We start from the raw sequence: 14,498 nt of genomic DNA, 5'->3' as shown, positions 1-14,498 counted from the left end.
TTGAAGAAATATGGTATAAAATTATGGGGTGTTCGTTCGCACCTGACCTCCATAGAATGGAAATATGTCACAAAGTTTAACAAGGTTTTTTTTTAATATAGATCCACAGAATATTGTGATAAGTGTTTCAGTGTGAACAGGTATGGTATAATAAATTATGTGGTTTATCTATCTTATTTTTACTTTCATCATATTTTGCTTTGGTTTTGATATCCCAAATTCAACCCTTCCTTTTCATAACTTATACTTTCATAAATCAGAGTCCATTTTCTGTAGGCTGTTTTTGAACCACGTCAACGACGGGTACTTTTGCTAGTTTAATACACACACACACACATATATATATATATATATATATATATATATATATATATATACATACACTAGTGGCCTAGCAATACCATAGAGCACACAACCAAGCAAAAAAAAAAAAATAAATAAATAAAAAACTAAGCAAAATTCATCCCAAAGCAGCAAAACTGAGGCTGGCCTGCCAGGACACTATATACAAATGTGGACAAATTTGGGCATATTTTATTGGTTTGAAAATATAGGTTCTTTTTTACCAATTGTCATAAAATTTTAACTATAGAATAGTACCATTTTCAAAAAGCCTGCAAAGTTTCATCTCACTGAACTAAACATATGAGCATTTCAATATTCAATTTGGTTACCAGTATATATATCACCTTTTTTTTTTTAGCAAGTTTATAAGTTCCAAATCTCAGTGACTACTGATCAGAAACAAATGAAGGCTCGTTGGAAAGGTAATGACCAGAATTGTGTAGTGGGCTATGTGACATTTGTCTTTAAGGTCGCACATTAAGATCATCTATTATCAGGAGCCTATTTTTGGCACTTTTTTTTTTTTTTTTTTTTAACAGCCATAAATGTTTCAATCATAGTCATTTGTTTTCCTAGTTTTGCACATGAAAGACAAAATATCTGATATTTCTCCAAAACCTCTGGCCTTGATGGAGGGAAGACTAAAAACTTGCTAAGGTTTAAAATGATCTAACAGCAAAAGGAGACTTGATTCCAAATATTTCTCATGTTATATCTACCCTCTTTAATTTTCAATCATAAAGTAAATTTCAGTGTATAAGGATTATTTGATACTGTAGGTATTCATAATCGTACCCATTTCTAAAAGAGGGGAGGTATAACACCTGAGAAGTGTTTGGAATTAAGTCTCCCATTACTGCTATTTTAGATCATTTGAAACCATAGTGGCAAGTTTTAGTCTCTCCATCAAGGTCAGAGGTTTTAGGGAATATATAAGGTAAATACTTATTGCTTGTCATATTATAATTTAGTTCTCGACAAACGTGTGACCCGTTAAGTCATTACCACTATTTGTTCTACTTTGATTTTATTTTAAATCTAGATAAGTTTTGTGCAGTTGAAAATATTTTAAGGCGTCTAATTCAAAACACAAGTAGTGTCGAGTTAGTAAGCTAGAACGACAAGATGACCGACATCCAGACGTTCAACTGGGAAGTCTTGATAATCGTTTAAATCATGAAGACAAAACAAAATATTGATAGAAATTTGAAAAATGTCACGGTGGTACTTATTTGTGGATTTCTATCAGTATTTTGATTATTTTTGGAGTTTTAAGTCATTAACGACATTCCGACGACGTCATGTTATCTTACCAACTCGACACTGTTTTTTTAGTCGAATAAAAGCATTAAAATACATTAAAACACAACTTATCACGGTAGGTAGAAGATTATTAACTTATCTTGCCTTTGGTAACATTCATTTGTCATATATTAAAAAAAATTTTTCCTTTTCTTTTCGTTTGTTGGCTTCTGTTGAATACCCACGCTCAGTAACGAGACTTATTATTTTTCAAACACTATGTAAACTAAATGGGGAAAAGAGTCATTTTTTAAATGCCGACAGAAATATTGAGTATTAGTAAGTGGTTGAATCATGACAGAATGAGGGGCGAGAAAAATACATTGCGAAGACAAACATCGGTAACTTGTTCAGTAAATTATCAATTACGTCAAATTAACAAGCATATTTTTTTTAAACACAATTCAATCCCAGAATTAAAGAATATTATTATGATGTATTTTATGTGATTAAAATATATAGAGAAAAAGTCGGCACTTCTGCATGGCAGTGACAGACGAGTTATCGACCCATGTTCTTCGAAAGAAGTGACATTAGCAACAGAGACGAGTTATCGACCCTTGTTCTTCGAAATAGAAATGACATCTAGCGGCCATTATGTGAACAACCTCAAATATAAAGTGTTTACGATAACACAAAATATGAAAATCGAAACATTGAATAAAAAAATTTATCAAAATATAATTTTAGTGTATCAATATAATTTCTTTTCAATTAGTGATTTAATATATCGAAATATAATTTTCGTTTGTCAATGTAGTAAAATAGAATTTTTAAAACATGAAACGTTTATAGAGGTTTAACTTAAACCTCTAAATAATTAGTTCATTATATTCGGCGATCATTATTTGATAAATACTGAAAATTTCATTAAAATTGGTTAATTTTTAAGTAAAGGAGGGGAGGGGGTGAAAATGGTTATACATTTTGAGCATCGGCATTCATTTGCCCGTACCTATTTCTCTTGTTCTTCTCGCGCGCACTTCCTAATTTGCATATGCGCCTTTTTCAACTACTGCTTATCTCTTCGCAAGCCAGACATCCTTCGTTGCTGCTATTTTCTCACGTGCTCATACAGTACACACTATGTTATGTTAGAATCCTTATTCAAATCTTGTTAAAATTCCATTCTAGAAAAATGTCTTCGATTTGAAGCCTAAACTCAAAGGGATTTTACAAAGAAATTTGCCTGTCGAAAAACTATGGATTAAACTTCATGCAAATCGGAAATTGAATTTTCAAACATGAGATTTTACTCATTATGTTCCCTAACAACACTACCATATCACAAAGAAACCACTTTATTTATAACTTAATATTTACCTACTGTTAAAATTGCACAAAAGTCGTAACATAACTGAATTTTTACAAAGGACTTTCACATTGAACATCAACTTAATGTCTTATAAAATGTGATGTAGAGTTTGACCTATAGTTCAAATTAAAAATAATTAAGGTATTTCACGCTCCAAGAATAGTTTTAAGCTCCCCCCCCACTACAATAAAGTAAATATAGCTCACATTACCCACCCTCGTGCATAGTAATTATGTTTCAAAATTCACAATGATCGGTTAGTTTTGGAGTTTACTTCACCCAAACAAATCTAACTTTAGATATGTACGAGTAAAATTTCAACCTCTCGGTTTCTTATTGAACGCATTTTTACTCCTAAAACACCGGTCACATCACGATGGAGAGGATTTTAGAAGGGTGTTGTTGTTGCTGACACATCTCAAAAACGACACCAATCTCACAAGAACCTAAAAAAGAAAAGGAGGGGGTGGAATTATTTCTACCCTCATCCGCCACAAAACAAAAAGTAGGAAGGCAGATATAAACCCTTGATTATTTGTTTTTTCTCTCCTCACCCAATTCACACACATAAAAGAAATGCTTTGATTCAAGAAAAGCCGTTTCCTTTTTGTGTGCGGATGTGGGGGGGGGGCGTTAGTCACCATTGGTACGAAGAAGCATTAAGCAACCATGACTAATAAACCAGACAAAGGCTATCGACCCTTACTACGGCCATAATCTAAGATCAATCGGCGATCAGAATTATAATTGAGATTACAAAGACGAAGGGGGGGGGGGGTTAAGAATATAATTATCCAACTAAAAAAGAATTTACATTAGACATGCAAAGGAAAGCTAAAGGGCTGACTGCATTAGTTTTTTTATCCAACCTATTAAGATAAAAAATGTATCCGCTCGCGGCGCTCGCCCGTCCTTCCAGGCATTATCTCCTTTCAGAGAGGCGGAGATTTATTGCCAGTCACCTTCACGAAAAAGTGACGATGACAAAGTATTTTGGTTGCCATTAATAGAACCCATTTTGGAGGATTTGATTTTTCCCTCATATTAAAATCCGAATCTGTCTAATTTTCCCTCATGGGGAGGCAAGTAAATGAATACCTAAAACTTTGGGCACTTCTGTATGACAGTTACATATTAGGAACAGAGACCAGTTATATCGACCCCTGTTCTTAGAAAGGAAACCGACATCTAGCGGCCATTATGTGGACCTCAAATATAAACAAGTGTTTACGATAACGCAAAAATATATAACGAAATAAATAATATGAAAATCGAAACATTGTATAAAAATGGGTGTAAAAATGTATCAAAATATGATTTTAATGTATAATATAATTTCCTTTTAATGAGCGATTCATAACTGAAAATAAAAATATAAAATGAAACATTTATAGATTATTTTCAAAATTGTTTTTTTGTTTTTTAAGATAACGTTGTATAAAAATGTAGCAAAATATAATTTAAAAAAAGAACATGAAACATTTTAAAAAAAGAGGTACTCATGCAGAGAGTGATCCGTGCTGAAATAGTAACGTTATTATTTAAAAAGCCATTCTTAACATGGGGAGGGTGTTTTGTACCTATTCTGTACTTTAACCTTACAACTGAATAAAAAACAAAACTTTAATTAAATTTAGAAATACAATTTAAAAAAATAGCGCGGATCACTCTCTGCATTAGCACCAAAAAGAGTTTAAGAATATTTTTTGTACAGAAAGATTATATAAAAATGTAGCAAAATATAATTTTAGTTTGCATGAACTTTTAGAAAAGGAAGAGGGGTTTGTATTACTGTACACATAGATTCGAAAAAGTTGTCAAAAAACAAATATATAACAAATGTTATCAAAGGCAAGATAAATTACTTTTCTACCAAACTGGATATAATTTTCGTGTTTTTATTCAATTTAACATGCTTATTCAGCTCGAAAAACATGCAGTGTTTACCAATGTATTGGAAAATTCAAGATGGCGGCCGACTATCACTTAAACACGGTAAGTTCGGGAAAAGGTGTTATAAATAATAAAATAGACAAAATACTATTAAAAAAAACACCGACTATATGTCAAGTTATGTCACGGTAACATATATTGAGCGAATTTCTAACAGTATTTTGTCTATTTTATTATTTATAACACCTTTTCCCGAACTTACCGTGTTTAAGAGATAGTCGGCCGCCATCTTGAATTTTCCAATACATCGGTAAACACTGCATGTTTTTCGAGCTGAATAAACATGTTAAATTGAATAAAAACACGAAAATTATATCCAGTTTGGTAGAAAAGTAATTTATTTTGCCTTTGATAACATTTATTTGTTATATATTTGTTTTTTGACAACTTTTTCGAATCTATGTGTACAGTAATACAAACCCAGGAAGAGTTATTGACCCCCCCCCCTCGACAAACGACATCTGTTGGCGGTTCTTGAAACTAAAATACAAACATTCGCCTCCGGTCACTGTCATGCAGAAGTGCCAAAATTTGTTTTTGTTATGTTTGAATAAATCTTACAATTGTTTTGTTACTTTCATAAAAAATTGAAATGTCGCTATTTACTTTCCTCTCCGCGAGGGCAAAGTTGGATTCAAGATCAGGTTTTAATGCGAGGAAAATCCTGTCGCCAAAAAGGGACACACTGCAAATTCTAATTTTGAATTACGAGATGCGAGTTTAATAGAATAATTTACTAACAATTCTTGGTGATTCTACAGAATTTGAACCGAACAAATTTTTGTCAAACTAAATCTAAAACTTAAATTAGGTTAAAATTATGTAGGTATTTATGGTAAGTTTTGTCGCCCGACATTTACGTGTGCATTCAACTTTTGCGCATGCGCAAAATCAAACATAGCGACCAGTGAAAACAATACAGACGGTCTGTATTGTTTTCACTGGTAGCTATGTTTGATTTTAAAATAGTCTTTTAAAGGTATTCGGGTCTGTATTACAGACCCGAATACCTTTAAAAGACTATTTTTTTAAATAAGACTTTAGTTGGTATTTTAGCGCACATTTATTGCCGAGATTGTTATAAAAAAATAAAAAAAATCGCAAAACCTTTGAAAATAACGGGTTAATAATACCAAAAAACAAAACTTTGAAACAAGAAAGTCTGATACTTACGGACTGTGCTAAAATAACATTTAGAAACCCAAAGAGGGGAAGGAATATGTCTTAACTATTCTGTACTTACCTAACAATTTAATAAAAAGATACCGTAAAATTTAATTTAACTTGAAAATCCTAAAGCTTCGTCCTTATTCCAAAAGTCTAAATTAAAAGCAAAAAAAATAAAATAAAAAAGCTTAAGATTTCAATAGTTTTATTAACGGATTGTCAAAATATAAATGGCCGCCATTGAGGAATATTTTTTGAATCAAAATTCAAATTTATGAACGTTAAAAAGCAAAATACTCGGTTGATTTTCAGCACAGGAAAGATTTTTTTTTTTTCATCCCAAACCAAACGAAATAACTATTCAAACGATTCCTATAATTGAACAAAAAGTTGAATCTAAATTTTGCAGGGATTGAAGCAAGAATAGCGCAATCCTGAACCGGCATTGTTTGGCTACATGATGACCGACTGGAAACAGTGTCAAAATAAGCAAAAAAGATAGATACTATAATCAGCTATTTCCCTCCCAATTAGAGTCTACCTTTTTAAGCGATTACATGTGAAATAAGTTAAGAAACAAGATTAACATTCAGGTAAATTCACTACATGAGATTCTTTTTCTGGCACTTATTGAACCGTGCTGAAATTATAACGTTATTTAGAAAGCCATTCTTAACATAAGAGGATGGTGTTTTGTAACGTGTAACTATTCTGTACTTTCACCTAACAATTTAAAAGATATCGTAAAACTTTAATTTAACTTGAAAATACTATTTGAAAATAGCGCGGTTCAACAAGTAAACACCCTTTTTCTTTAGTCGATTATTACATGTGATAATAAAAAACTTGGTGGACAGAGAAAAAAAAATGAGTTCAGAATTTAGAGTAGGGATCAGTTTCGCATATAAATTTAACAAAATGCTGTCCCATTTCAGAGAATTCTAGGGTAGTTAACCAATGTGTTATTTCCCAAGTCTTCCTTCTAGACTAAATGCATAACCAAGACTCCAATTTATTCTATAGCAGGAGGGAAAATGTATGGGTTCATACCTACGGCGATGTAGTAGCATCAGCAACACTTGAATCCAAACACCAGTTCGCCGAATGCACTTACTGATCCGCGCTATTTTTTAAATTGTATTTCCAAGTTTTTTTTATGTGTTTTTATTCAATTGTAAGGTTAAAGTACAGAATAGGGACAAAACACCCTGCCCGTGTTAAGAATGGCTTTTTAAATAACGTTATTATTTCAACACGGATCAATAAGTGCATGAGCACCGCCAGTTCTTTAGAAAATTATAGCAATAACGAAATTAAAGAAAAAAAATGTTAGACTTTTTTTTTTCCTCAAAGGAAGCAAGCATAACGTTTGGTTCATCTTTTTGGTGCTAGTGCAGCACTGCAGCAGAGAGTGATCCGCGCTATTTTTTAAATCGTATTTCCAGGTTTAATTAAAGTTTTGTTTTTTATTCAATTGTAAGGTTGAAGTATAGAATAGGTACAAAACACCTTCCATTCCTCATCTTAAGAATGGCTTTTTAAATAATAACGTTATTATTTCAGCACGGATCACTGCACTAGTACCATTTTTTTGGGGGGGGGGGTCGAAAATATTTGACTTTCAAATTTTATTTGAGCCATAATTTAACTTTTGCAAATTTAAAGGTTTCTTCAAAATGAAATTCGAATGATCACATCTACATAATACCAGCGCTTTCTTTGAACGCATGCTTCATCTTAACGTGTCAAATCGAAAATTAAATAGTATTTTGTGTCCTTTTCATACCAAAACGTGCTGGAGGGATGGGGGTTAAAGAATAGTTCTTTTATAGAATAGGGACTCCTAAATGGATTTTGGTTTAGGAGGAACAGGAACACATGTAAACTATACTCTACTTCTAGAGACAGACTTTCTTTAATTTTATTTAGAAATTATTTTTTATTTGGCAGTTTAAAGGCTTCAAATTTCATTTCAATGTCGTTTGTAGCTATTTCTTATTTCTATTTATAGACTTTGATTTTAAAGCCTTTAAATTGAAAATTTAGGTGGATACGAAGTAATTTCAGACTTTAATGATAAAAATTAACCCCCCCCTCTTCAGAGAAAGGAAGGAAGGAAGGTAAGAATTTTATATGTAAATCAGCCCCCATATTGGTTGATCTCTACAAAATAGCTAAATATCAATCATGAAATATATGAGCAAACAAATATTCAATAAATATGACTACTTACCTAATAAAAGCAATTTTACTTCTCTCGCTGATCTTTCGCCCTCAATACGAAGGGATTTGTCGATGGCTTTCGATCGATCCGCGGCGGCTTTTTCGTCGCTACTCACGGCACAACCCATGGTTGTAAATGACTTAGTTTTTTTAGGGGGTCAGGTTTGGGTTGTCCCCTTTTTTTTTTTTTCTTAAAAAATGTACAGTATCACGATGGTATGATGTCCACACGCACACACGACTCACGCACCTAAGTAGGGAAGATAAGAAAAATAAATTATATTCGAAAGAAATGAAGAAAAAAAAGACTCGGTCTCTCGGAAGTAGAGACGAGTGAAATATCTCAATTGGAAGTCGGTGCGAGTCGAAAGAGGGAGAGAGGGAAGTAGAGTATAATGGTATAGACGGAGGGGGAGAGAGAGTAAGCGAGTAAGAGTTGAATAAAGAGAATATCTCGAATAAAAATTATGGACTTCGCGACAAATAGAAACTAAATTTTTGTTAATTAACGATTTTATTTCGAAAATCAAGATATATATATATATATATATATATATATATATATATATATTTTTAAAAAGGAAACTAAAAAATCGAAAGAAATTTATTATTCAAGCATATGTATTAAAATTTTTAAGTTTTAAATATTAATAAAATTAATCAAACCAAAGTTTTTACTTTTTTTATTTCTTTCAAAAATTAAACATTAGAAAGATTGATTTTATTTCTTTAATTTTTGGCAAATAGTCGTACAAGTTCGTCAAGATTCGTAAACGTCTACGACTTTTGCCGAATGTTTTCATGAGAAATAAATACCAAAAAACAGAAACATAACATAGCACTATGAGGCTATTAGAAGTTTGTAAAAAATAGGGATCTTAAAAAGAAAAATTTTCAAGGAAAATGTAGTTGCAAGGTTCGAATATTTTTAAATATACGATCAAAGAATCAGACCACGTGCACGCTCTAGAAATTATTTACTTACTACAAAAAGATATATTTTAAAAACAAAATGGTTATGGTTATGGTATAATTTTCCAGATCCTTGGTTCTTTATAAAATATATTTAATAAATAAACGTTTGCGAGTTTTTTTAGTAATATTTTCCTTTTTGTTGTTGTTGTTTTTTTTTTTTTTTTTTTTTTTTTTTGTTATATCTTGTTTTTGTTTAAAAAAAAAACGACACGCTTGTAAGTAAAATCCAATTTCAGCGTGTCGTTTTGTCGGTTTTCAAGATGAAAAACCAGCTTTTTCTGAAAAGCTAATTTTTCCGACTCTCGCAGCAGCAGCAGCAGAAACGTTCCGTTGAAAATAATGAAGGGGAGCGACACAAAGCAATTAAAGAGAGGGGGGATTTTTTTTTTTTTTTTTTTTTTGTAAAAAGAAAGAAAAGAAGAGGGGGACTTCATTTTGTAAACAGAGAAGTAGAGGAGAGGTGAGAGGAGAATTAAAATCCTTGTTATATTTAACCACGGGGGGGGGGGGTACTGATGTATAAATGTGAGGGAGCGTTAGAGAGGGAGAAGAAGAAGCAGAAGCAAGTTCCCGGTCTCAGCACACGAGAGACTTCCGTTGAATATGGTCTATTCAACGTTGCCTAGGAATCCTTTTCTCCACTTTCGTTTCTGTTTGACTTCTCCTTTTCTTTATTTTTTAACTGTGTCGATTTACCAAATTATTTTAAATGCTAGCTTGAAAGTAAAATTTAATTAAATTGAACCAAGTTGTTCAAACTGATTTCCTTAAAATAATTTCCAAAAATTTTAATTTTTAAATTAACTGAGAATTGCTGAAATTTTAAACTTAGAAATTACTTCAAACTTTCCAAATTTCCAAGGATCACGAAGGAATTCATTTATTTATTTTTCGCACCTAAACCGAAATGTATTCTGGCGGATTCAATTTCGTAATTTTTTTTTTTTTTTTTTTCAAATAAGATTTTAAAAAGTAATCAAAATAATACTTTATGCTATTACTGTATTGATTTTAATAAATAATCGATTTGGAAATAAATAAATGTAAGTCAGAGGCGAGAAACAGACACGAGAAAAGGTGATTAGCAATTAGATATGATTTCAGTTTTCCTTATGAATCCTCCTTTTCCCCATTTAGGTTAGGTTTAAGTTAAAATATTAAGAAGCGCAAGCAAGTCACGTCGTGTGTGTATGTAATATATATATATATATATATATATATATATATATATATATATATATATATATATATATATATATATATATATATATATATATATACTAGCAGAAGTACCCGTCGTTGACTGGGTTTAAAAACAGCCTACAGAAAATGGACTCTGATGAAAGTAAGATAGGTTATGGAAAGGAAGGGTTGTAAAGAGATAGCTTCGAATTTGGGAGTATCAAAACCAAAGCAAAATATGATGAAAGTAAAAATAAAATAGATAAACCCCATAAATTATTATACCATACTTGTTCACACTGAAACACTTATCACAATATTCTGTGGATCTATTTTAAAAAATCTTGTTAAACTTTGTGACATATTTCTATTCTACGGAGGTCAGGCGCGAACGATCACCCCATAATTTTATTATACCCTATTTCTTCAAACTGAAACATAATTATCAAAATATACTTATGCAGATAGATATGAAAAGTCTTAGTAATTGTCTGTATTTTTGAGATGAGGTGTTTTCATTTATTGAGATTGTCGGACTGACTTCCTCATCTTGGTTGTTATAGTCACAACGTTTCGGCCGTTTTGCCTTCCGGCCTTCATCAGGTGTTTTGTATCGAACTGGGGAACCGTTTGTTAGGAGTCTCGAACCCAACCCTTTATTATTATTATCGGGGTACCGTGTTCGGACTCCAGCTAGCCTCTGGGACATAGAGTTCAATCCTGAAAGAAGGCAGTGAAAAGTAACATTCAAAACAGAGAATAAGCAACTATGTCTCAGAGCCTAGCTGGAGTCCGAACACGGTACCTCCATAATAATAATAAATGGTTGGGTTCGAGACTCCTAACAAATGGTTCCCCAGTTCGATACAAAACACCTGATGAAGGCCGGAGGGCAAAACGGCCGAAACGTTGTGACTATAACAACCAAGATGAGGAAGTTAGTCCGACAATCTCAATAAATGAAAAGTCTTCATTAAAGTTTGTGCCTATTTCCATTCTATGGAGGCCAGGCGCGAACGCAAACCCCACAATTTTATTATACCATTCCTATTTAAGTTAAAACATACTTATCAAAATATTATTATGTACATCTATATCAAAAACACTTGTAAACGTTCGTTTTTAATTTTTAAATTTTTTATTTCCATACTTTGTGGACCAGGCGCATACGAAGACCCCACAATTTTAATGAATCATCATTATGCCAGATCAAACATACCCATTCCTGTGTCTCGATACATCTTCTATCATTATATGTGACCAGTTTTCTATAATAGTCAACCATATATGAGCCTATTCGTGACCAGACACACACAGAGACGTTCAGCTATATATATATATATATATATATGATGACGTGATGATTGCAATGTCTTGTCAGACAAGTGCCACTCCCTCAGCATGAGCCCAAAAATGAATTTTTTTTTTAGTTCTACTGGTGAATTCACACACTCAAGCAGGCACGGCACTGCAGACGGTCATTGAGATCAATTATAACATGCTTTCAGCATTTCAAGCCTCCACACGTCACAAGGATTATTGTAAGTACAGTACGTTAGTGTGGATATTTAAAGTGTCTACTTAAGGGGGCGGTTCATCAGGAATTTGTTTACGTTGGACTTGAAGACATCCAAGTTGTAGTCAGGAGGGACGCAGGCAGACGGAACAGAGTTCCACAGGCATGCAGTTCTAAGAAAGAAGCTTTGTTCATGGAATCTATGTTTTGATTTAGGCATAGATAAAGAGTGGGAAAAGTTTTTGACAGTGGATTCAGCTAGACGGGTATTTTTTGTAAAAGATTGGCGAGGGAGGATGAGAGATTGGAGTTCAGACGCGCACCTGCCATGGAAATAACGATAAAACAACGATAGGCTTGCAACGTCTCTTCTGTGGGAGAGAGGTTGCAGGGAATAGAAAGAGCATCCCCCACTAAGCCACAAAGTCTATTTTGTACTCTGTTAAGGTAGGATAGGCTGTTTTAGCAACTCCTGCCCAGATATGGCAGTAGTATTCCATCCTTGGACGTACTTGGCTTTTAGAAAGCTCTCTTACATCTAAGGATCTCTACTGTGTAGGGATGGGATTAGCTGCTTGTCGGGTTTGTCGACGGTATTTACATCATGAGGGCACAAGTGCTTGCAGTTCGTCAGAGCATTCATCATTAAAATACTTGTAAAACAGGCAGAGGGATGCAACCTTTCGTCGGTGGAACAGAGGCTGAAGCTTAGATGACATGGAGATTCTTTTTTGGATCTTGTCTAGGAGCGAGAGACTAGTAGCAGATGCACTAGCCCAAATATGACAACAATACTCCATACATGGGCGATTGGTGGTCTTATAGAGGTACAGCATACTTTTGGGTGTGAGTAGCTTTCTAGCATGGTAGAGAGAACCTACCTTCCTCTCAGTGGTCCTGGCAATGCTCTCAATGTAATTGTTCCAACTCCTGTTTCTTGTGAACGTTAGGCCGAGGAGTTTAAAAGAAGTACTTTCAGTTAATGTATCTTTGCCCATTGCTATTGGTGGTAGAGACGGTTTCTTGTAATTATTGAAGGAAACAAGTTTAGTTTTGGCAGCATTGAATGTGACCATCCATTTTTGTCCCCATTCCACTTCAGATTGGAGGTCATCCTCTAGTGTTTCTGCCATTTCCCTAGATATGTATTGATTTGTTTTCCTGTCGTGCCTGTTATAGAGTGTAGTGTCATTAGCATAGATATCAGCATAGATACCCATTTCAGAGGATTTTTTTCCAGGGAGGTCATTTATAAATATTAGGAATAATAAAAATCCAAGGATAGACCCTTGAGGCACTCCCACATTTATATCATATTGTTTAGATGTACGACCGTCAAGGACAACCTGCATTTTTCTCTTATATAAGAAGGATTTAATTATGTTAAATATTCGTCCAGTGATACTGTATTATCTGATTTTCCTGAAAAAATCTTCATGCCATACCCTGTAAAAAGCGCTAGATATATCTAGAGCTACTGTTCTACCCTCCCCTGCTTTGTCCAGTGAATGGTATATACGTTCAGCGATTACAGTTAGGATATCTGCTGTGGAATGGGCTTGCCTAAATCCATATTATTGGTCTGTCAGAAGTTTAGCATCTGTAAGGTGATGGACTAGAGCTTGATTAATTATGGATTCAAATATTTTGGCGAAAAGTGGGAGGAGGCTAATGGGGCGATAATTTAATGGATTAGTTTTTTTGCCAGAATCTTAAAAACTGGTACCACAGAAGCAGTTTCCAGCAGTCTGGAAAACAAGATTTATTAAGGTATTTGCTGTAAAGTTTGGAGAGAACTGGAGCTACTTTGGCTGAGCATTTTTTTAATAGCACAGCTGGGATGAGATCAAGCCCACATGCTTTTGAAGTGTCAAGGTTTTTTATGATAGCATGCACCTGAGAAGGGGAGATTTTCAGATCGTCTAGCGTGGCATCTGCCCGCGAAGGAAATTCTACTGTGGGTAAGTTGATAGCATGCTTTTTTTTGTTGTTCTTTTTTTTGGGGGGGGGGGTGTATTTGTTTCTTTTTGCATGACGTGGTCTGTTGGTCCAAACTCCGTAGGTAAATTTCTTAATTATTTTTTTTCGTTAACTGGAAAGAAGTTTATATAAAATAATTTTATAAAAGAAACAGTACGTTCTCTAGAGTGCAATGTAGAGTAACAATGAACACCACAGTTTACCCCCCCCATATGTAACATGATGTAACTGTAATTTAATTTAATAGGATCATCCTAACTTTTTTACCATTTAAAAGAAGAAGCTTCAAATAAACTGCAAATATATTTTTTAATTTTTTACAGCATACAAAAATAATGAGAATGTGAGACAAAAATTGTGTTTACATTTTCGACACTTTAAACCAACGTTCCTGTGTAATGACGTTTTTGAAGCTATAAATATACCCATGTTTTAAAAATCTAGCAAAAATTGACTAAGGGTCATATTTTCCTGAAATTTTCGAAATTTATTCATTATTAAATAAACTTATATAATAACGGTAGGTTTCGTTAAATATAT

At 33.3% G+C, this 14,498-nt stretch overlaps 1 protein-coding gene across 1 annotated transcript in view; it reads right to left on the bottom strand.

The window, feature by feature from the left end:
* Positions 1 to 9,937, bottom strand: part of LOC145277053 (guanine nucleotide-binding protein G(i) subunit alpha-like) — a 131,446-nt gene extending 121,509 nt beyond the window's left edge. Inside the window, exons 1-2 of the mRNA XM_080128710.1 lie at positions 9,291 to 9,937; positions 8,316 to 8,555 (exon numbers count right to left, since the gene is read on the bottom strand). Of these exons, the coding sequence (XP_079984836.1) occupies positions 8,316 to 8,433 (118 nt within the window). The 5' untranslated portion in view covers positions 8,434 to 8,555; positions 9,291 to 9,937. The remainder of the gene's footprint in view (positions 1 to 8,315; positions 8,556 to 9,290) is intronic.
* Between the last annotated feature and the right edge of the window lie 4,561 nt (positions 9,938 to 14,498).

This window comes from Euprymna scolopes, chromosome 5 (assembly GCF_053919585.1).
Source record: "Euprymna scolopes isolate OS-2025 chromosome 5, ASM5391958v1, whole genome shotgun sequence".
Lineage (NCBI taxonomy): Eukaryota > Metazoa > Mollusca > Cephalopoda > Sepiida > Sepiolidae > Euprymna > Euprymna scolopes.
This window is presented reverse-complemented; position numbering and strand designations above follow the sequence as displayed.